We start from the raw sequence: 25,426 nt of genomic DNA on the forward strand, positions 1-25,426 counted from the left end.
GAGAGAGAGAGACCTATTACTATTCTTGTGAGGACCAAATGTCCCCTCAAGTATAGCAGATTTACCATTTTCCTGGTCCTCACAAGAATATTTGTTTCATCATTGATTTTTTTTGTTGAGACAATTAGAAAAATATTCAGGTCAGTTATTTAGAGGTTGGAGGGGTCAGGGTTAGAATTTTCCCTATTTTATTATTTTATACTTAGTTGTGAAGCGATATCGCACACCGGAATAGCTTGTAGTGCCGTCCCAAAAATGTTATGGCCTCACAAGTATAGTAATACAAGTGTGTGTGTGTGTGTGTGTGTGTGTGTGTGTGTGTGTGTGTGTGTGTGTGTGTGTGTGTGTGTGTGTGTGTGTGTGTGTGTGTGTGTGTGTGTGTGTGTGTGTGTGTGTGTGTGTGTGTGTGTGTGTGTGTGTGTGTGTGTGTGTGTGTGTGTGTGTGTGTGTGTGTGTGTGTGTGTGTGTGTGTACATACAAAAAAAAATACTGTAGAGCTACACAGGACAGTTGTTGCACATGCAGAATAGTTTTGCTGAATGAAGGCTCCAGGGAAGCAACTATTACCAATCTGGCTGTGGGGGCCGTGGAAAGCTCTATAGCGCCTCCCAGATGGCATGTGGGCCAACGTGTGTGGGTAGCAGGGGTGAGTTGGGTCCTCCCTGGCGATGTTGATTGCCTTGTGGAGGTACCGAGTGTTGTAGATGTCATCCATGGCAGGTAGCTCTACCGTAGCTGGGAGCTAATGATCCTCTAGTCTAGGCACTGTGTTGACAATTCGTTGCAGAGGATTTCTTATTGGCAGAGGACCAATAAGAAATTGGTGTACCGCACAGAGATGCATTGTGTGGATAAGTGTTGCCATGTCTGCTTATTATAAGCAACTTTGGGCTTGTTTTTCTGTAAAGTCGCTTGTAATTATTGGTAGTTGTGGGTTGCGTTTTTTTGGGCTTGTTTCTTAAGTGTAGTTGCATATTTGGGCTTGCTTCCACATTGTTTTATTATTATTTAAACCATGGTGGTTCTCAAATATTTTCATGTCATGGACCTCCAAATCAATTATGTATTCCTGTCCCTAACCCCTATCTGAACATGTTTTTTGCCAGGGAGCCCCGCATACCAGATTTGTGTTGTTAGAATGTTTCAAGAATCGTCTAAATATTCCACATTTTATTTCAAGATTTGTTTTGAAAATAGTAGATCTACAAGATGCGACGCGTTGTGATCTTGTAGATCGGCTATATTTCGAATAGCCGATGTACAGTATGTAGGTTCAAAGTGCTCATGTGGCCTAGTCGCTTCTTTTCGGCTTGTTTTCATAGACCCGGTCGCTTATTTCTCTCACAACACTGGTGAGGATGCTCTCTATGGTAGGTCCCCAGCAGCTGCTGGTGCATGTCGACTTTCTTGAGTGATTGCAGGAAATAGAGTTGCTGCTGTGCCTTCTTAACCAGGGAGGTGGTGGTGTTCAGTGTCCATGAGAGATCCTGTGATATGTGGACAGATGCCCAAAAACTTAAAATTGGCCAAACCTCTCCACCATATCTCCGTCGATTTGCACTGGAGCTCAATGGTCTCTGTTCCTCCTGAAGTCAATGATGACCACACGCGTTACTTTGTAATTATCACTTCCAACTCTGATCTTAAACCGAAAGTAATACCTGAAAGAAGTGAGCAAAAATGAGCATGTACTGTATGCGGACCCTTTCCAGGATAAATAAAGGTAAACAGAATCTGTTACCACCGACTTTCTGTGCTTTATCACTGTGAACATTGTATATTATGCTTCCTGTAATCAAACGATTTACTATGAGGTGGAGAGAGAACATCTATTGAAGAGAGACAAATGGAGTTTAGGCTCCCTGATTTCCTCATAAGCGAGTAGGGGGGGGACCAACCACTGAAACCTAATAGCCCTGACCCAAATAGATTTCACAGCTTCTCCTTCCACGCTGGGGGAGCCAACATATGTGGAAAACATCAAGCGGAGGTGAACGTCAGACATTGTTCTACTCTTTGCTGTGTCTGACATGACAAATAGCTGAGTTAAGCTCAATGCCATGCAGGCTACAGACCTCATTATGTTTGAACAAGTATATAAGCAGGGCGGGCCAAGAATGCCCAGTCTTACATAAGCTCACCCAGGCTGTTTCTATAACCTAACTGTCCGTGACCTTGGCACACAGCAGTTCATATAATTAGCCATACTTTCATCAACCTGACATACACAGGGAATAGCTTTTTACCGTTTCCTTTATTTCTTTTTTTCCCTCCCAATTTAGTCATCATGCCAATTCCCAATTTCCTGTGTAGTCCCTGTCACAGCTGACCTCTATTGTTTGGTCTTTGGGAGGGTGTAGAGTCTACGCCCTCCTCCAAGATCAAACGGTATATAATACACAGTAGACAATCACATGTGTCCTCGGATACATGTGACGAGGCTAACCACTGCTTTGACCTATGACGAACTTCAGTTCATTGTATAATGCTCAGTGGTGGAAAGTAACTAAGTAAATGTACTGTACTTAAGTACAGTTTTGAGATATTTGTACTTTACTTGAGTATTTCCAATTTCCAATACCTTTGCTTCTACTCCACTACATCTCAGAGGCAAATATTGTACTTTTTCTCCATATTATATATATTTGAAAACTTTAGTTACTTTGTAGATTTTGATTATTATTACAAAACATACAGTAACCACTTAGCCCTATATACAGTACATTTCGGCCATTTGAAAATAGCCGATCGCATTGTGAGCACTAAACTACATTTCGTTGTGTTCTGAGTACAATGACAATAAACATCTTCTCTTATCTTTTCACAGTAAGATCATCTTCCCCTGCGAGGGCATAACACACGTGGAGGCACACGCTACCCCTCTCATGTTCTGCTCCCTGCTGAACAGGTGTCCTGACCGACCTCGTCCTTCCCCCGACCGCTTCCGACCTGTCAACATGGCCGATTGTGTTTGCTGGAGGATTCGAACACCTTTCTCCACGGTGATGGACAGGTACTTTACCCCTGTGCCCGCCAGACACCCCTTTTTAACCTTTGATGCTGGCTCTATGCACAGGCACTTCACAGGTGTTACCAATGATACTAATGAAGGCTCTATTCCATTTCGTGTAGCACAGTGGTTCTCAAACCTTTTTTAATTTTAGGGACCCCCATAACTCTGATAGTGTACAAATGGAACCAAATGGGCACGCATTTGTACACTCTCAGAGTTACACACCCGTAAGGGGCCATTTGGAACCCCCTCAAGGAACCATGAGGGTACCTGGACCACACTTTGAGACCCACTGGTGTAGCAGAGTGTTTCCAGTGAGAACAACATGCACAATATATCAGCACCCTGACTCTGTTTGACCAGAATGGAACAGAGCCTTCATTAACACCTGTGAAGGTCTTTACAATATGCTGTGCACAGAGCCTATCATGTACAGACCTCAAGGATCTAGTGAGATGACAGTTTGGAACAGAGGAAAAGAAAACTAGAAAAAGTGCTCCTCGGAGCACAGGTCTCCGCCAGGTCAGGTAGGTTATTGTGGCCTCCTGGTGGCGCTATAATAGGCCAATGTGAAAAAGGGTGCCATTTGTTCTTAGGCTTTTCACTGCAATCGGACACTGCATTCATGATTTGAGGCATTTTGTTCCAAAAATGTGTTTTGCACAATTATACCTGCTGGTGGCGCTATAACAGGCCAATGGTAAAAGGGTGGAATTTCTTCCTCGGCCTAATAGAAATGTGCGTGTGACATTTCACGGAAATCGAAAGCTGCTTTCATGATTTGAGGCATTTTGTTGAAAACGGACCAATCCTGCAAACTTTGGAAGCCAATCTTAGGCAATCAGGATGTAATATGGGAAATAGGATAGATCCGTGTTGATCACATGACTATAGAGATACTGTGTACCGATTTGTGTGATGTTTGGACAAAATCTGAAGGAGTAGTAACAATAAATGTGTTTTGCACAAATCGGCCTCCTGGTGGCGCTATAACAGGCCAATCTGAAACATTTGGGCCAGAGGTTCTGACTTGGCATCCAGGGAGTGTGTGTGCACAGTTTCGCAGCGGCCGGGCCAACGGTGCCGGAGATTAGGTGGTAACGGATGGACAGGACACACGGACGGACGGACGGACGGACGGGGGGTAAAACATACTCTCTCGCCATGCCTTTCGGCCTGGCGGAGACAACTATGACAACATAGAGGGAATCAGAGTGAGTAAGCGGAAAAAAAGGGAAAGAGAGGGGTGGGGGGGTTTAAGAGGCAGGAGGGGTGACAATATCATGGTTAAAATTGGAGAGATGGAAAAGCAGCAGGCAACTGCGCCCCCTGCTTCTCTGAAGCATGGTAGAGAGGGGCCATTATGTTGTCTAGACTGCCCCTGATGAATGACAGAGGGACAAGACCACCGTGCTCTGGGGAGAGTTCTGTTGGACATCCATCTCCCATGCTCAGGCCTCTCTCTGCACTGCGGCAGACGCCGCGGAGCCTGCTCGCTGAACACCAGGAGCTGATGCTATGCTTAAGTCATTGGAAAACAATGCACCTCAAAGCTTGTAATTGGTTAATTGAGTGCCCTCACTACCTCGTCACTCTCTTTCTCTCTTGAGCTTGAGCTTGTGGTAAAAAAAAATAAAAAAGTTGATCCGGAGGGCTCTAATATCCGAGTGGGTCTGCTCGAGTACAGTACTAGTGTGCATGCACGTGTGTGTCTGTGTGTGTGTGTGTGTGTGTGTGTGTGTGTGTGTGTGTATGTGTGTGTGTATACCGAGGACGATCCGGCCCCTCTGTGATTTGTGGTTCCCTGACTCAGAGTCTGCCTTTCACTCCAAACCACAAGCCCCACATGCCTGTCTGTTGGTCACGGAGGATTCAGGGGAACCTAAAAAGGGGTCGTGATTTGTGTCCTCTCTCTCGCGAGTCGAGATCAGCAGCGTCCCCTCCAGCAGCGTGTCGAGCAGTAAAAGTGAAACATAGTTCTTGATGAGCACGCCCAGGGCTTCCCAGCAAAAGGACGGAAATCTTGATAATGTCTCAATAACTGTATGTGTAACAAGCAAGCCATGTAGGAATCGGCAGGAATGGCCAGCTGCTCGTGTCCAGAAAGTGACCGAACATTAAGCGATTCGACCACTTTCAACCCGGCGTCCCTATTTTGGGCATGCCGTTATAGGCAAAGAATTTCAACAACAAAAAAATAGCTGGAAAATGGTGCAGAAGCGTGTGAACCCTGAGCTTCTTAAAAATGTGCTTGTCAACACTTGATTTGGTTAAATAAAATGTTCTAACCGCACAGGATTTGATGCATTCAATGACAACCACCAGGATTGCATGTTCCCAAGATAGAATTAGAAGTCCTGGCTGTCTGATAGCGTAGCAAGACATGTATTGGGTCATTTCAAAATTGCAAAAAAATAAGCAGATCTACAAGCTCACAATGTGCGGCATTGCAACACGTTGTGAAGTTGTAGTTCGGCAATTTTTTTACAATTTTGTATAGGGCTTAAATGGTTAAAAATACATCCTTTGTAACTTTGAATGACGTGGGCAAGCATGGTTAGTTCTAATTTAATACATTCTATATTTATTATTTTTTTGTGGAACATTTTACCTGATGTTTACTATTTTATACATCATACATTAAAATTAATAACCTACAAATTCTATATTGCCAGCAGAGGCAAGCAATTTGGCAAATTATCACCCTTTCACCACGATTCGTGTGTCCCATCCAGCGCATGTACTGTAGTAGCGTTCAAAATGGCCCGTGTTACGACTGAAGTTCCTGTATACCGTTTCACTAACCCACAGAGAGCCTCACTTGGCTCAATATGAGCCCCACTATATACTTTACACTACAGCACTCTGGCTCTTCACAGCTCTCTGGAGTCGCCCCTCGTGCGGCATTTACAGTAATCCTTACATGAGCGCTAACTCTCCTGGCAGAACACCCCTGGTGAGCATCTCTCTGGCCAAGTCGTTATGCCACTTGAGCGTTAAAGCGCTATGAAAGTCAGCAGACCCTGCAGCTCCAGACGGCCAGAGAGCTGGAGTCGGGGGCCACCCCGAATGAATGCTGCACAACAATGGAAGACCAGAATAGAAAGGGGAAATAGTAAACCTACATAAGGTCCTATAAGCTCTCACACACAACCATATAGAATACATTGTTCTCAGGGAGTTAGGATGGCTGAGACAGAGGAGTGGATTTTTACCTCCAGCAATTTTCAAATGCTTCTTCCGCACTGTACCGTCTGCACGTCAAAAGTGCTGGGAGAAAAAAAAGAGAAATAAAATAAAGCGTCTGTCGGTCCGGCCTCCTGCTTCTCTTCTGGTTTGCCTTTGCAGTCGTGTAAATTAGTGGTTGACAACCTTTTCTGGATCATGGCCCACCTATCTGACCACTTAACATATATATATCTTATCATATCTTTGATATGAATATTATCCTAGCATTAAAATTGAAAAGCCCACTTGCAATACCCTCGCGGTGTGTAAATATAATAGGTGGTGTAAATGTGTCCTACTGTAAATCAAATGAATCGAAGCCTATCTAGCTAGCTGCTTAGCAGAAATGGAAATTAAAAATATATATTTTTAAAGATGTTTTCAAATGTATTTTCATGAACGGAAATGACAAAGAGATGACTGCTTCCTGTCGCAACTTTTACGAGGCACAGTCACAGAGTCTCTGTAGCGTTCGAAGGTTGTGGAAGAGTCTGTCTGGCTTGCGGTTTTTAGTTCTGGCCCCCGGTTTTAAGGTTTAAAGGTTTAAAGAAGGGCCGCATTAATTTGCTGTTGTCTACAGAAATCGGTTCAGAAGCGTGTGAACCCTGAGCTTCTTAAAAATGCGCTTGTCAACACTTAATTTATGGTTAAATGGTGTTCTAACCACACAGGATTTGATGCATTCATTAACAACCACCAGGATTGCATGTTCCCAAGAGAGATTTAGGAGTCCTTCCTTGGCCGTCTGATAGCGTAGCAAGACACTTATTCGCTCATTTGCACCGGTTGTAAAGCCGTTTAAGAGACACACGCCAAATAAAAGGGATTTCCTGTTGTCCTAAATGTTCGCCATCCCTGTCAGCATGCATAGGAATTATGATCCACACTGGTGGTGATGTCATTTTATGTGAAAAGATTAACAACAGATTTGGTCATACCAGCTGAAGACAGAAAAAAGGCCTTTCCCACAAACCTATGACTTAATTTCATAGAAAAACATTCAGATTTTCTTTCCTTGTGACCCTTTTTTTTTACTGCAGTTTAAGAAACAAATTGACTTTAATAGTTTTGGAGTACCTTGTATTTCTAACCTTCTTTAACACATCCTGTGTGTTAAACTACCTGTCTTGCCTCCGAAAAAAAGCATTTAAACAGTCGGACATACCTCCTCCAATAGGCTATGTTATGTGTTTTGCCCCATTTCATATAAACTCGAGGCTAAAATCGCTTTCAAAACAGGTGACTGTGAGAACTGAAATGTTCAAGAAGTTATTCAGACACAGTTTTAAGACACTATAAGACACGCTGTTTAATAAAGAGCTTTTACTCCACGTCATGATAATATTAATGCGGGCATAAAACTGTCATGTCGCATTTCCAGCGTGAGTTTCCGTGAATAAATAATAACCACTCACTTTTCTTTTTTTTTGTACAAACGTGCCATATTAATGTCTCTTTTAGGGCGCGAAGTGACAAATCCATCAGCATAGACTCTGAGGTATAAATTCATTCACCACAGGAAAGCTATGGCTACAGGCCAAAATAATAGAAACAAATGAGTAAATGAGAGAAGCAGAGCAGCTGTGTTTTTCAGGCATCGTTAAGAATGACTCAACTCCTCGGAGGCCAGAGTGAAGGCCAATGACTGTACATCGGGTACCTGTACAGTACGTACTGTTAATGATAGAAGTGGTAACAACCTCCTACACGATTCGCAAATACTCGATTGTCAGCCTCATCTGTCATTGTGCCGCAGTGGTTCTCAAACATTTTCTTGTCAGGGACGTCTAAATTGATATATGTATTTGGCCACGGACCCCCATCTAAAAAGAGTTTGTGCCAGGGAAGGGAACCCTAAGAGAAGATTTTTTTTCTTCTTCTTTTTTTAACAATCTTTCAAACCATTTAAAAAGTAGCGGATATGCATGTCAAAGCGTCGCGAACTAGACTGGCTATTTTTGAATAGCCAAAGTATTAATACATTTTGCATGGGGACCCCCTGGAACCCCCTCAAGGAATTTGAGAAGCACTGTTCTACTGCATTATACAACCCTGCTTATGTTCTCTATACAGCATTCAACCTGAAAAGCAATGTTCATGGGAAAGAGGATCTACTGTATAGTAGGACATTATGTCTACTGACATGAAGCGTCTTTGCACTCGATTTGAATTTACCACCACCATTAGTGGTGACTCATATGTGCTAATTCAGTAATACGATTAACAGACCTTCATTTTCTTTGTTTTACATGGTAGCAAGACAAATGGAGTCAGGACTCATGACATCAGTCTACCTCTGCCTAATTATGCCCATTAACAATCTTTGCTGCTGACACAATATCCTACCCTCAAAACGACCATGACCTAATGCTGTAGGTTTAACATACGTAAGGCAAATGTAGCTGAGTGGTGTTGATAGCATGATTTCACATGCCCAAAGCATTAGCTTGAAGCAGTGAGGAAGGGTCTGGACTTGTTCTGGTGGGGGGGTTATCCAGCACCATAACCACTTAAACCCTATAGCTGACAGGTGTCCCCCAGGGGTCTATACGTGGTCCCTTCCTTTTCCCCCCCGCCTACAAGCAAACTCTTGCTATTTTCGGTGAATGTTTGCCTATATTATAACATGCCCAGTATAGGGACACTATGGTTCATGTGAGTTAACCCATTAAAACCAGGAAAGCATCTGTGTGATTTTAGGTTTCAGTTGGCTATTCAAAAGTAGCAGATATACAATTGTACAATTGTACATCTGCTAATTATTTGAATAATTTAGCATTTTTTAAAGATATTTTTAGGCCTTTCTTCCTTTATTGATAGTGTGTAGTGAAGAAGGACAGGAAACAGGGAGAGATAGAGAGAGATGGTGAGAGACATGCATCAAATCTCGTCGGGAACGGGACTCCAACCCGCAATGCGCTATCAGGCTGCATTAGAGCCTAAGTGCCGCTAGGCCAGCGGTCTGGGCCAATTTAGCATTTATAACACAAAATCTTCTCTTCTGGGGGTCCCTGGCACAAAACATATTTTCAGGTGGGGGTCCGCGGCCAAATATATATATCAATTTAGGGGTCCTTGGCACGAAAAAGTTTGAGAAGGCATTTGTAGAATCGGCCTCATGTCTCAATGCGTTAAAGAACTAATTATTGACACCTGGGGATGGGTAACAGATCAAAGGGAGTGGAAGACTTGTAGTCAGGGGATATTAGCAGAATATTTTCCAATCTTGGAATAAATTCCTTACCAAAAAAAATCTTCGCCAATGTGTTTGTAAAGGTGTCTAGTAACACATCTCACAAAGACTGAAATGCAGTCCCCCTAGGAGAATTTTTGACAGCTCCTTAAAGTTGGGGTACCCACCATAACCTTGGTTTAAAAAAAATCTAAAAAAAAATCTAAATTTAATTCTGTTTTAAGTAGCATGTGAGGTGTCAAACTAGGGTGTTTTTATGATTCTGAATCCATTGCAAGCATTTGTTTTGCACCAAAACCACTCCTTGGGCTAAAAACGGCCATAGCCATCCTTTTCCAGGTATACTTTTTGTGTAAAAAGCCCATTGAGATTGGGCCGTTTTTAGCCCAAGGAGTGGTTTTGGTGCCAAACAAATGCTTGCAATGGATTCAGAATCATAAAAACACCCTAGTTTGACACCTCACATGCTACTTAAAACAGAATTAAATTTAGATTTTTTTTTTGATTTCTTTTTAACCAAGGTTATGGTGGGTACCCCAACTTTAAGGAGCTGTCAAAAATTCTCCTAGGGGGACTGCATTTCAGTCTTTGTGAGACGTGTTACTAGACACCTTTACAAACACATTGGTGAAGATTTTTTTTGGTAAGGAATTTATTCCAAGATTTTTTTAATATCCCCTGACTATTGGGGCGTGCGGTGGTCGCTGGGATGAGCAAGGTACTTATATGTGACAGGCCTGTCTGGTGAAAAGAAGAGGCTGGCGACTCCATGCGTATCAGAGGACGCATGCGGTTGTACACGCTCCCCAGGCCAACGGTGGCCGCAACACATGAGGAGTGGTGGAAAAAGTTCTCAGATATTTTACTTAAGTAAACGTAGCAATACCACAATGTAGAAATACGCTGTTACAAGTAAAAGGCCTGTGTTCAACACTTGAGTAAAAGTACAAAAGTATTGGCATCAAAATATACTTAAAGTACCAAAAGTAAAAGTACTAGAATGTTTGAAAATAGCAGATCTACAAGCTCACAACACGTTGCACCGCAACGCTTTGTGAGCTTGTAGATCTGCTATTTTCAAGCAGCCTATGTATGAAATAGGGCCAAAGTGGTTAATGTATGTTTTATAATATCATAATTTTGTTCTGAAAAGTAACTAGTAACTAAACTGTTCAAATAATTGTAGTGGGGTAAAAGTACAATATTTGTCTCTGAGATGTAGTAGAGTAGAAGTAAAAGTATTGGAAATTGGAAATACTCAAGTAAAGTACAAATACCTAAAAATTGTACTCAAGTACAGTACTTAAGTAAATGTACGTAGTTACTTTCCACCACTGCGCATGAGGAGGATTGATGATTCCTATGTTAGGGAGGCGAAGAGAATAAAAAACAGTGGGGAGTGCATTCGCAGCCGTTTGGGGCTGCTGACGACGAAGACAGATTGTCAGGGGGTTCGAGGAGAGGCTTGTGCCTCGTGAAGGCGGGCGGCTAGGACTGTCACTCTGACCGCTTGACAGGCTTTAACACCTTCCCCCAGATGGCCCTCGGTTTTAATTAACCACTTGAACCCTCTAGTTGAGTCTTAGTGAGACGGACCTGAGTTGCAACTGTACTTCGACCGCTTTTTTCAATGTACACCAAATCTCAACGGCAAAAAAATAGCCGATCTACAAGCTGACAACGCGTTGCAACGCCATGCGTTTTGACCGTGTAGATCTGCTATTTTTGGGTAATGTTCCGCCCAGAAGATGGATGCTGGGGTTCAAGTGGTTAAACTGGTAAGCGTGGTGCTGTGCGTTAACCACACTAGTCCATACCCGGTCGACGCATCCGTGGGGGGATATGCGCACATGATCTGGCAACCCGTAACCATTCTTTTACACAAAAACGCTAATAAACAGCTGTGATTTGGTGAAATAAAAAAACGGGCTTCGCTGTTAGGTGCACATGGTAATGGTCAATGGCTGTGTGCAAATTCAGATCAATTTGCTCCAGCCACTGAGGAGAACCGGGCAGAGCAATTTTATAGGAGAATGAACCTTAGTATCCCTATTCTGCGCACGTCATAATAGGTGAATATTCAGTGAAAATATGCAAACATTCATTGAAAATAGCAGATCTACAAGCTCACACGTTGCAACACATTGTGAGCTTATAGGTCAGCTATTTTCATAGAAGAGATTTTGTGTAGAGGGAAAAAAGGAGGGAACCAAGTAAGATTAGACCTCTGGGGGATCCGGTCAACGAAGTGCAGTATAGTTTTTAAGTGGTTAAGCCCATGGGATGGGTCTCATCAGCTAAGAAAACTGAGTTTGAGAACTTAAGATGGTGTTTTAATTGATTGCGGGGTCAGTCAGGTGGGTGATACTCAAGATTGTACTGTATCTGTCCAACCTGCTTTATTAACTCTCTAAGTGCACTGTGTTTTCTTTCACAGTATAGTGTGGTCTCCCAAATGGCGTGAAGAAGTCATCTCATTGCAAGTAAGAAAATCCCAGTCTTCCGGCGTCAAAGTCTCAAGTAATACTTGAAGTTCCAACTCAAAGAGCCAGTGTCAGGTAAGTCCTAAGTCTCAATTCCTAGGCATTAAGTTCCCATGTTAATGCTATTTACCTTTAGTGTTATCAAGTCACACAACCATAAAGTAAACCATTTGATGTCTCAATGAATTGAAGAAGTCAGTCTTTGTCAAGTATTTGTTATTATCCAAAGTCATAAAAAATGTGTGACTCAAGCTGTCACATCTGTGGTCCCCCAGGATGTGCTAAGATTTCAGTATGGTCTGAAGTGACTGTGGGTTGCATTGCATGTATTGGAACCACATTACGCCTGTAGATGTGACACACTCATTTTTAAAATGAGAATATGGTATATCGCTGTTGTCGGGCAGAAACCGCTTATCTCCATACTCTAACTTTTTGTGTTTTTTTTGTAAATGAACGCCCCTACTAGATCATGCTACAGTACAGTGTCACACAAAGGCATCAAAAGTAGCAGATCCACAAGCTCGAAACGCGGCGCGAAGCGACGCGTTTCGAGCTTGTGGATCTGCTACTTTTGAATTTGAATCCTGAAAAGTAACCGTTTTGGACATATGAGGTTTCCACCCGACAGAGACGATATCCACATTCAGTCTATTTAGCCCATTTACCCTGCTACTACAGTTGGTAGGATTATTACATGATGTTGAATGCTATCAGTGTAGCCAGCTAAACTTGGGAGTCTGTGGTCTCTGAGTCTTTGTCGACCACAGACAGCACAGGGATTTGCCGTTTCCATCCACCAATCGCGAATAGTTTCCAAACCATCCATGCAAATATAGCTCCCAGGCTTGATTTTTCCGCTCATTAAAAAACAAGCCCATGAACTCCAATCCAGTACGGTGAATGTCTCCCGTCATCACATTTTGCCACTAAAACAATACGCCGGAGTGCCGCCTCAGCACTTCCTCCTCCTCCCAATGTTGTATGGGAGCTTCTCACGCTGCTGTGTCACTTTATTGACTGTCGGTACGACGGCACAGAGGCAGAGCCATGTTGCATGGTAGAGCCGTCACCATTATGACATTTTACATTAACATTTACCCATTAAGACCTACAAATGTCTTCTAATTCCCAACAGTATTCTGAAAAAAAAACGTATGTTTCTATATCAGTGGTGCTCAAACGCTTTCATGTCAAGGACCCCCAAAATGATATGTGTTTGGTCAAAATGTAATTTCTGTTCGGCTTTTAGGCTTTCAAGTTGCACAGGGCAGATATGACAAATAACCTAAATATACAAAGAAATGACTGACATATTTGATGATTTTTACACATTAAAAAATGATTACAAATAGTGGAAAATAGCCAATCTACGAGCTCACAACGGGGACGCATCGTGAACTTGGAGGTCGGCTATTTCCACTATATTTTGAAAATGTTTCAAAATGCATGAAAATGTTTCACATGGAAACGATTACGATGATTATGCAAATAATGAAATAATTGCGATTAGATGATTATATAATAATAGTGACAGCCCTACTGCATGGTGATTCATACTGAAAGCGCACACAGAGACCGCATGCACAGTTGCACACACAGAGGCACACATAATCACACACGTGTGTGTGCACACAAACACAAGAGTTATGCACTACATTATTGTGTAGGAGTACGGCGTTGTTGACCCATGGCGTTTTGCGAGGGGACATGGGGGGAAAGTTTCAATCTCTGCCACCGATGCGTAATGTCTTGTAATTGCCAGATGCAACTCCTACCAAGCCCCATGTCTTGCATTTCTCTGCCGCGCGAAAGTCTTTGTTTGTTTTCGTCTCCCAGCCTCGACGCGCTATGGTCACGCAGAGAGAAATGTGGTGGGGTGTCAGAGTAGAGACATTACATTCACAACATGCAATGGAAGGTTGGACTGTGTGTGTGTGTGATGGCTGTGTGAGGTAAGTTGGATAATTCCATCAAAGACTTTGAGATTGAAATAAAGGGCTACAATGTCATCAGAAAAGACAGAAATCTCTCTGGGGGTGGGGTTTGCATCTATGTGAGATCAGACATTATTTACGATGTGATCCCAGATATGGATAACAACCCCACTGAATCGGTCTGGGTCAAAATTTTATACCCACATGCAAAACCACTGATAATTGGCGCCATCTACAGACCCCCAGATCAAAATGCTTTTTATGACTTGATTGAGGATCATGTGGCGGGTTTAGGAAACTCTGAGACGGTACTAATTGGTGACTTTAACACCTGTGTTCTGAAGAAAGACTCAGCTACCTTTAAGTCCCTCAGAAAGTTCTGTGACCTGCACAGCTTTACCCAGCTGATAAAGCATTTTACAAGGGTAGGCATTGCTTCTCAATCAATCATAGACCTAGTGTTGACAACGGACCAATCCAGAATTTCCAAGAGTGGAGTGATTGAGTGTAGCTTAAGTGATCACAATATCATTTTCTGCACACAGAAGATTCACGGACCTGGAGCTTATTGTCACAGGACAATCAGCTGCAGGTCTATGAAACACTACTCAAGTGATCTTCTAACAACAGCTCTTGGAAAAATGGACTGGTCCCATGTCCTAAATTGCACCTCTGTGGAGGAGTCCTGGTCCTGTTTCAAAAAAGCTTTTTTGTGTGTACTTGATAACATCGCACCCACAAAGGTGGTGAGGGTCAAAGCTAGCACAGAACCTTGGATGAAGGGTGACATTTTGAATGCCATCAAACTCAGGAACAAAAGCTACTCCGAGCTCAGGAAAAACAAAAGTGAGCAGCTACTTGAAAAGTGCAGAAATCTACGAAATGTAGTTACTAAATTGATCAGAAATGCCAAAAAGAATTTCTTAAATGAGAACATAGAGGCAAACAAAAGCCACCCACAAAAACTGTGGGAGGCACTAAAACAATTAGGCTGCAACGGAAAAATTCAGACTAAATCTACAAACATTTGCATTATTTCAAGTGGCTCGCTCACTACCGACAAGCAATTGGTAGCGGACTGTTTTAACAGTTTCTTCACCACAGTTGCAACCCAGTTGGTAAGCAAACTCCCTCAGCATTCAGGTCTGTATGGCCCCGACCACATTCAAGCTCACTATGAGAAACTAGGGGCTAAAAAAGATTCCTTCTTTTTCAAACCTGTATTGACTGATGATGTGCAAAACAAACTCCTCGCCCTACAGCCAAACAAGGCCACCGGCCTTGACAACATCCCCACCAGATTCCTCAGAGACGCAGCGGTCTCCATTGCTCCCATAGTAGCCCACATTACAAACTTATCCATCAGTCAGTGTCACGTCCCACAAGAATTCAAGTTGGCAAGAGTAATCCCTCTATTTAAAAAAGGAAGCAAACTAGATCCTGGCAACTATAGGCCTGTTTCCATCCTTTGTTCCATCTCAAAGGTTATATAGCGATCAATCCAAGAACAAATCAACAGCTACCTCAGCGAGCGTAAACTGTTGTTTGAATTCCAATCAGGCTTCAGAACATCCCACTCCACTGACACATGCCTACTATATTTGACCGACTACATCAAACGTGAGGTAGACTCGGGCAAATACTGTGGCATGGTCATGCTGGACCTCCAAAAGGCGTTTGACACTGTAAACCACGCAATTCTACTTGATAAGCTGAGGGCGATTGGTTTTGATTGCACATCACTAAATTGGATGAGATCTTACTTGGAGGGTAGAGAACAAGTGGTTGACATCAACGGAACCATGTCCTCATCCCTCCCGGTGAGCTGCGGGGTTCCTCAAGGCAGCATTCTAGGGCCGTTACTGTTCCTTCTATACATTAACGACATGAATGCTGCCTGTAACTGCAAACTGTTCCTGTTCGCTGATGACTCGGCACTCCTGATCTCGGGTGAGGACAAGTTGCAAGTTGAGGAAGCTCTCAGCTCTGAACTCTCAAAAATCCGTACCTGGCTTACCGATAACAAACTGTCTCTACACCTTGGGAAAACTGAATCCATCCTATTTGGGACCAAACATTCCCTCAGTAAAATGAAGGTAAATGACTTCAAGGTCAAAGTCGATGACACAATCATCACTAGCAAAGAAGAGATTACCTATTTGGGATGTATTCTGGACAAATACCTGTCAGGTGAAAGCATGGCAACAAAGGTGGTCAAAGGAGTAAACCAGAGAACCAGATTTATGGGCAGAGTTTCCTCTTTTGTCAACCCTCAGGCCCTCAGGACCCTCTCAGGGGCCCTGATTCAGCCCCTTTTTGACTATGCTAGCTCCTCTTGGTACTCCAACACCTCAGTGTCACTGCAGACTAAGCTTCAAACCTCCCAAAACAAACTGATCCGACTACTTCTCGGACTGGGGCCCATGACCCACCTCTCTCCCATTCACTTTGCCAGCCTAGGCTGGCTCAGGGTGGAAGACAGGGTTAAACAACTAAAAATGGGTCTGGTCTTCAAAATTGTAAATGCAGATTTGCCCAATATGCCCCCTATACCCGCATATCTGTATAAATACCTCGAAAAAAGTTAGTGACACCCACAGCCACGAAACTAGAGGGAGCGTAAACAACAATCTGGTACCACCCACCCATAAAACAAACATGGGCAAATTCTCCTTCTATAGCACAGCCACCAAGGAATGGAATAGTCTAACCCCATCCCTCAAAAAATGCAGTTCGCTGGGCTCATTCAAAACAGCCCTAAAAACCCATCTTTCTGGAGGCCGAAAGAGGAGCTAGTACCAGTTTCCCTGTAGACAGACGACCCCCCCCCCCCTCCTCTTTTTGTACATATTTTGTATTTCCTCATGCTTTTTTTGTATATAATTTTTTATTTTTCCATGCTTCCCCCCCCCTTTCTTTTTGTACATATATTATTAAATGCTTTTTTTGTACATAGTGGTACTTTTTCTGTATTATCTGTATTTTCATGTTGATTTTTGAACTGTTTGGTTGCTACTATATATGTCTATGAAATTAACTCAAGGACCCCAACGGAAACAAGTCCGCAAGGACTTTTTTGGCCGGACCTTTTAGACAAAAGCATTATAAATGTAACTGTGTTGTTTTACATTCTTTTGCCTAATAAAAATTGCAATCAATCAATCAAAGGTTAGCACTCTGGCATGGGCTGACGTCAATAATAGCATGTGTAAAAATCATCAACATTCTGCTGGGAATTGTGTTGGTGTGATCGTTACTTTGAAGGAATGATCTCTTTTGGCTCCGGTCAACTGAGTTGGGACTTTAAATGCCCGGTTTGATGGAATGACCCTGAAGCCACCGCCGTGAGCTCATGGATTAGCTGTCGCGGATGGTCACTTTACACCTATCCCCTCTCCAGAAACTCTTGTGTGGACATGCACGTCGTTTTACTATGCGAGACATCTTATAACAAGATTCACTCATAGTGACTCAGTGATTTCCTTTCCTGTATGTAGAAGACACAATTCCAGCTTGTGATTTCATCTGTATTAGATTCAGCAGTATGCCAGAGGTGGTGAGTCAAGTGTCTCAGAAAGGTTTGTTTGGGCTATTGGTCAATTATAATGACAGAACCTTTCCAGGACTGGTCTTGCTTGCATAGAGGGATAATCATGTCTCATAAATAACATAGTAAAATTGTTGCCCTGTGCATCATATTCAATTTGCAATTTACTATTTAGTTATTTAGCAGACGCTCTTATCAGTGCACGATCAGATTAAGCAGAGTAAGCATGAACCCGTGTCAACAAACAAAACGGTACATAAGTCATAAGTAGAGAACAATGCCGTGCTTAAAAGAAACTAGGATACCTGGTAAACATCGAACCAAACAACATGCTATCTAAATTACATTCTTAACATTTGTGGTCAAGAAAAAACTAATCTAAATAACAAAATGTGAACAAGTAATCAACATCTGCATAGTAAATTTGCAATCATTGAAAAAAGGTGACAAGAAAGGCTACAAGGAGAGGCTATTGGGTGAGGTGGAGTCTAAAGAGGTGAATCTTTAGACTACGTTGGAAAATTGGGAGTGAGTCTGCACTTCTGACTGCAAGGGGGAGTTTATTCCACAACTTGGGAGCCAGGAGGGAGAAGAGTCTAGGACGTGTGGAGTGTTGTCTAGACTCGAGGGTGTTTTAGGGAAGACTCAAACAACTTTCTTGTCTTAGCTGATCTACGTGAGCAGGAAGGGTTGTGGAGTTGGTTCATGTCCTCAAGGTATGGGGGGTGCCATGCCTTTGGTTGCCTTGTAGGCCATCACCAGTGCATGTGAAAATGTGGGGAGGTTGAAAACCAGGCATGCTGCAGCATTTTGGGTCATTTGGAGGGGCTTCAGTGAGCATTCCGGGAGGCCAACTATGAGGGAGTTGCAATAGTCAAGCCTGGGGTTGACTGAGGCCTGGATAAGAAGCTATAATTAGGCCTAAATATCACTTATTTTTACACTTGGCAAGTAGTCTGTCAATGTTAATGTTGTTGCTTTGTCTTCACACTGGATTTAATAATACACGAAATTGATTGTGGGATATTGGAGGCAAGTAGAGCAGGTAATAATAGATAATATTGCAGAGAGTGGAAAACTAATAAAGCCCATTGTTTACTCACGTAACAAAATGCCTTCCTCACTGGCCCAGGTTGTTAAGGATATGCCTATTTAGGCCAAGACATGTGGACTGAATAGACATATCCATAACATTTTTTTTTCTCTCAGAAAAACACCCACATGTTTATTATTCCAGTATTTATGCTTCCAATTAAATTACATCAATAACTCAATAAGAGTGATGGCTATAAACGGTTTGTGGAAATTAGAGACCACACACACGTCCATACATTTGTACTCGCAGGGAAATTTGTGATTTTATTGGAAACATTCCACTTATTGACAATTAACGATGTTATCTGTGCTGTGCTGGAGTTTCTTGTAACAGAAAGTCTAAAAAAAGGTTTTCCAATTTCTTCTTTTGTCAAATATTTTGAAAATTGGATTTCTAACTCTTCATCGGTCCACAGGTGATATTCAGCTTGCTTTAAAATGACTAGATATGACTAGATATGTTCGAGTAAGTCAGTGAGTTCACTCATTCATTGCATGTGTGGCGTAAGAACCTCGGGGAAACTCGGAAACGCTCTGCACCTGGAACCCCTAATAATTGACGACAATCTGCGTGTAGCAGGAAGCTCTGTGCTTTGTCATACATTACAAAGCGTTGGCCAAAGTCAAAGCACTTTACCTCAATTTCCACTTGCATGAAAGCTACAAAGCAGGCAGAATCATTCAGTCAATGCTCATTTAACCGTCATCTCAACCCAAGATTAAGTGTCAGCGGTGGCCAGGCGGTTCCTTTAACCTCTCTGCTTGCTTGCTGTAGCCACACAGGCCTTCCCTCTATCATAAAGCAGGATGTCATTAATACTGCATGTTGAATAAATTATGTTGGCAGAAACCTTTTATCTCCGTTTTTCATTAATGAATGCCGGCCTATTTTTATACAGTGCAAAAGTAATGACATAGACTAGCTCATTGGTTCTGAAAGTGTGGTCCGGGGACCCCCAGGGTATGATAGCAGATATACAAGCTCATAGCGCAGCACCGAGTGCTGCGCTGTGAGCTTGTAGATCTGCTATTTTTGAAAAATCTTGAAAAAGTTTGCAAATCTTTGAATATCAGCGAACAATTTTAACTCAAATCTTTGCTTCTGGTGGTCCCTGGAACGAAATTTTTGAGATGGGGGTCCGCGGCCAAATACATATAATTTGGGGGGTCCTTGACATGAAAACGTATGAGAACCGCTGGGCTAGCTAATCTACAAGCTCACAATGCGAAAGGTACTGGTAGCCGATCCACAAGTTCACAATGCGTCACCATGCGATGATGCATTCATCCAAGGAGGGTGCAGGGAGAGCATGAGTAGCAGACAGCACCACTTCTTAACCATGCAGTACATGGAATCTGTGATCAGACCAACATGACACAGTAAATACTCAGATCATGATGGTTGCATTTAGAGCTCCAATCCAGAACTCATTTAACCAGGGAGGGTCACCAAATGTTTTTTGGAGGGGTCCCCAAATGACAGTGAAGTGATAATTTAAGGACTTTTAAGACCTTTTTAATACATAAAATAAAAAGGAAGAATATACTATAAAAACTGGTCAAACTTTGGCCAAATTGTCAAATAATATAAGAAAGTGGCAACAATTTTGAAAATAGCCGCTCTACAAGGCTCACAACTTGCTTGTAGATCGGATATTTTCACAATATTTATCAAACTAAATGTAATGCCTCAACTCCTACAATTCCAAGTGCTTGTCAGGGTGGAGGGGTCCCCAGTTCAAATATAATTATGTTGGGGTGGGTCGCGGCCTGAAAAGGTTGAGAACCACCGTAAGTTAATACAATATAACTACTAGCACATCAGCAGTGGTCGGAGGTGGTCTCCCTATTCTTCGATTGAGAAATGTAGACCCTGGTGTCGGATAGGTAACCTAGTACTTACTGCCTGAAGCTCACAGGTGCAATATCTCCCCTGTCTAAGCAGATTGTGTTTCGGTATAGGGTGGTAGATGTTTTTGGCTTCAATAGATGAAAGAAGAGGTCCATTTACAATGCATTCTAGCATTGTTACCTCCTCTAATCTCTCTAATCTCTTTGCATAAATTATTTTATGGCAGGTCACCCATAAAAAGGGACGACAATTTGTAGAGTGGCCCCAGCCAGCCATTATCAAAGCTAGGCCCCACACTCATAACAACAGGCACAGGGGGATGCCACAGCCCCACACCAGTGGTGTAAAGTAACGAAGCACATTTGCTCAAGTACTGTACTTAAGTTCAATTTTGAGGTATTTTTTACTTTACTGGATTATTTCCAATTTTCAGTACTTTTACTTCTACTCCACGACATCTCGGAGGCAAATGTTGTACTTGTACTCCACTACAATTATTTGAAAACTTTAGTTACTAGTTACTTTGCAGATATAACTCATTCCGTACATTAACCACTTTAGCCCTGTTTTATACCTAGGCTATTTGAAAATAGCAGATCTACAAGCTCACAACGTGTCGCATCGCGACGCGTTGTGAGCTTGTAGATCTGCTATTTTCAAACATTTAGTACTTTAACTTTTAGTACTTTAAGTACATTTTGATACCAACACTTTTGTACTTTTGTAAATGTAGAAGTCTGTACTCTTACTTGTAACAGAGTATACTTCTACATTGCAATATCGATACTTTTACTTTAGTAAAACATTTGAGTACTTTTTCCCACCACTGCCCCCCACACCAATAACATCAGGCACAGGGGGGGATGCCACAGCCCGCACACTAATGACAACAGGCACAGGAGGAGGAGGACGCCACAGTGACTGATGTATTACTTTAACTGCCCTTTTATGTGTTATCTTTTGCTTCTGAGCTCCTTTTTAAAGGGGTCGTGGGTCACAGAGATGCCCCTGGAGAGACAAGTAGCCAGTTGCTAAAGTAAACAACCAAAGCCGCAGTATCAAGTGAGCACAGAGAGAGCAACAAGAACAAGCCCACATGGTTAAAAAAGACCAACAGAATGTGGTAATGTGTTGCCGAGGGCGGGGGGGGGGGGGGGCATGATGTCATGCAGATAGGCCCCGACAGGCACGCAGACACAGGTATGGAGAGACTGGCAGATAGATTTTCGACATGGCATGACATCACCACGAAGACTCCTACAGGTTTTTACTACGAGGCTTTCCCCCTTTTTAAACCATTACGCGAATAAAGGTTCTTAAAAATAGCCATCACGCTTGATTCAGGAGTCGATGCCGAGGGGCCCTTTGAGAGGATTAGAGCGTCTGGTGGGGGGGGGGTGGGGGGGGTAGGGGGGTTAGCTCCCTTAGAACCACTAGGTGTCACTGTTTATCTACAGCCCTGCTTCCTAGGAGCAGGACAGGGATGCTAAAAGACAGCTTTCACCCACCACCAATCACCCTGATAACATATCATCTGTCCCCTTTCTTTCTGCCTTCTCTCTCAGCTCCAGCTCTTCCCAGACCTCCAAGCCCCCCCCCCCCCCTCCTCGCTCTCCCCTCCCCCTCCCCGCTCTCCCCTCCTGCTCTCTGAAACATTTTAACTATTGTTTGGAAGACACTCGTTTCCCCCCCCCCCCCCAACACCACAGCTATCTAGTACATTGTCTTGCGCTAGCTCATCCAAAACACACAGCTCTCTAAAGGCAATGTCATTGAACACTGTTACTGTATTTTGGATGTTCGCTGCTGTGGAAGCAGGCAGTCTGCCCCGCCGCTCATCTCGAATGCTGTGGGAGAAGACTAACAGTTGACTGTTGTGGTGGGAACACTAGACCACATTCAGGGGGGGAAAAGAAAGAATTCTGGAGATGCTGAAAGGCCTTTTAGATTGGCGGTTTCTGCCTGATAGCCATAACATGTCATTAAGTGTCGCCCCCAGATCAATACACAGTAAAAATCCTCAGTGCTAATTGATACATTTGAAACTCAATTTGAGAGTTTAGTTACAGTCGGGGTTAAAAGTAACATTGTCTGTAGATGTGAATTATTCATTGACCACCAAGTGATAGTTTCCAACTTCCCTGTTAACGAACACATTCTTTAAGGTCTGTTTATATACATACCCCCCCCCCACACACACACACACACACACAGACACACTTTTTTCTTTTTAACTCACTCTGTAAACTACCTCCTGGTACGCATTTTTATCATTAGGAGTGATTTTGGTGAGAGCTCCACTCCACATCCGTGCCGGTTAAGTTCCTCTGTGTTTTTTAACCATGTGAAAGCAATTTTCCATACTCTCAAACACACTACCCCTCTCAAGTGTACATACGTGTGCATGTGTGTGTGTGTGTGTGTGTGTGTGTGTGTGTGTGTGTGTGTGTGTGAGAGAGAGGTAACCGACTTCTCTTTCTTAACCAAATGAACCCCAGCAACCCTATTCTTGGCATGTCACAATAGTCAAACATGCACAGAAAATCTACAAGGCATCACAATGTGACGTGTTGTGAGCTTGTAAATCTGCTATTCTTTGGCAAAGAAATGTAGTGTACATTAGGAACCATGCAAGACAAGTACAGACCCCTGGGAGAGCCCGGTCAACAAAGCATATACTGTGTAGGGTTTAAAACTTTAAGAGGATACTAAAGTTCCAGAATTTGACAGTTTCTCCTCTTTGTGTCGCTGACAAGTCAGTCAGGTCAGATAATAATTGGAGAGGTTCATTCAAATCAGTTTGCCAGCCAACACATGAGTTTTAGAATTTAACTGCACGTTGTAAAACCAGTTGCATTTAGGGCTCCCCCTTACTAATGGCTGGTGCCCACCACTTTAAATCTCCCTTGTAAAAATTACAGCGTAATCCAACCAAATTTCTGCACAATGAGGTCTATAAATGCCTCATTTGGGATGACGACAGACAATGGGAAGCGTTAATTTTATGGGGTCTCGGGCTCTAAAAGCATTTTCGTTAAAAGGAATCACGTGTAACTGTCAGATTTATGGGATCCTCGTAGAGTCAACAAAGGCCGCCAGAGAGGGGCAGAATCCTTTTTGTGCTCAGGACTGATATGGCTCTTATCTCGCTGTATATGCTGTAAACCGGCCTATTCTTTGACCCTGCAAAGATACAGCATCAAAACATGCTCCCCTGGTGGTCACTGGTTATCTCAGATAGCATGTTTGCCTTCCAGAGGACCCCCTCTGGGAGGCATTTGGACTGAGGAGAGGACCACCGTAAAGGATAGAAACAAATAAATCATAATCGTTGACACATGAGTTTTGTCCTCTCCGTTGCCATGTTTCATCTTATAATTTTCAATTGTCAAAGATCGCAGCTGTGCAGTGTTGGAAAGTAGCTAAGTACATTTACTCAAGTACTGTACTTAAGTGAAAAAAAATATTTATGTACCTTTTACTTTACTAGAGTATTTCTAAATTTCAATACTTTTACTTCTACTCCACTACATCTCAGAGGCAAATATTGTTCTTTTACTCCACTACAATTATTTGACAACTTTAGTTACTAGTTACTTTGCAGATATAAATTATCATGTTATAAAACATACATGAACTACCTTAGCCATATTTTATACATAGGCTATTTGACAATAGCCGATCTATAAGCTCACGCGTTGTGAGCTTGTAGATCTGCTATTTTCAAACATTTTAGTACTTTTACTTTTGGTATTTTAAGTACATTTTGATACCAATGTACTTTTACTCAAGTAAATTTTGAATTCCGGACTTTTACTTGTAACGGAGTACTTCTATATTACAGTATTGATACTTCTACTTAAGTCAAACATTTGAGTACTTTTTCCACCACTGTGTGTGGTGAATGGTGATGTGTGTGCCGCTGACTTGAGTTTTTGTGTTTAAACTTTTCTGCAAGACTCTTTTCCTGGGGAGGAGAATGGCGTGGTAATCCTCTGATGTGTGGTGAGGGTTTTCAGGGGATTTGGCTAATAAAGGGTTTTGGTACAGGATCCTTGTGCTCTGTGTTCTCTCAGGCTGAACGGGACAGCTGTGTGTCTCAATCCCCATTTCCCCCCAGGCCTCGATCCCTGCTCAGACTCCAAATCCTGGGTGTTCATTTGACTCAAGAGTTCTGGACCGTAAGGGTTCATTGGGTGTTGTATTTTGTACACTCCTCTGATTTACAACTGGATAAATGAACACCGAGGATTTTACTGTGCAACGGATACACGAGGCTCTAGTGCCGCGCGCTCCCGACTCTCACATCTGCGCGGCTGAGGTCTAGACGTCTTCACACGTGCACACAATAAGTCACAATGGCCCATGTGCGCCACATTCTGGTGCGATACTTACGCGCGACCAAATTACAAAACACGTAAACCGCAGCCTCTCGTGTAATGTGCAATCACTCATTTATACGTACAGTATCTACCAGTAACTATTTACCTCTTATTTACTGCCCCCCCTCCCCCCTACACACACACACACACACACCTAAAAACACATGTACAGTACACACGCAGCCCTGTCTATGCTCTCTTCCACATGGAGACATCATGCAAGCAGCAGAGGCAGGGGATAGAATAACTACAGGCCTTGTCGGGAGTGTGAGAGTTGGCTGTTGACGTGATACAGATGTTGTATAAAGTGATATCCGCTTTCATGTTTTTGTCTGTGTAACTGTGGGATCGATTCAGGATGCTCGCGCGCGCTTAAATGTGTATAGCGCACGATAACTTCACAGAGTTATCCCTTTGAAGTGTTTGAAGTGGTCCTGTCATTTATCTTATGCCCCTTGTGGAATTTATTCCGCGTTTTTTTCGGCAAAAAACAGGGTCGTCCCGGAATCGGTCCGATTTAAGAAGGATCTTTGCCTTCCGATTCCGAGCACACCCGACAGCTAAGTGGGGCCCCAAGATAAGGTCGGAGACCACTAATAGCTAGTGGTGGAAAAAGTACTCCCATTCTTTACTTAAGTAAAAGTACCAATACTGCAATATAGAAATACTCTGTTACAAGTGAAAGTCCAGAATTCA

At 42.8% G+C, this 25,426-nt stretch overlaps 1 protein-coding gene across 1 annotated transcript in view; it reads left to right on the forward strand.

Moving 5' to 3' along the window:
- LOC308074796 (CD109 antigen-like) overlaps window positions 1–25,426 on the forward strand; it is a gene marked incomplete at both ends in the record, with an annotated part of 151,423 nt that overhangs the window by 53,930 nt on the left and 72,067 nt on the right. The window contains one exon of the mRNA XM_080414296.1: window positions 2,828–3,013. Within this exon, the coding sequence (XP_080270422.1) occupies window positions 2,828–3,013 (186 nt within the window). The remainder of the gene's footprint in view (window positions 1–2,827; window positions 3,014–25,426) is intronic.

This window comes from Gymnoscopelus braueri (assembly GCF_963280865.1).
Source record: "Gymnoscopelus braueri genome assembly, chromosome: 19".
Taxonomy (NCBI): domain Eukaryota; kingdom Metazoa; phylum Chordata; class Actinopteri; order Myctophiformes; family Myctophidae; genus Gymnoscopelus; species Gymnoscopelus braueri.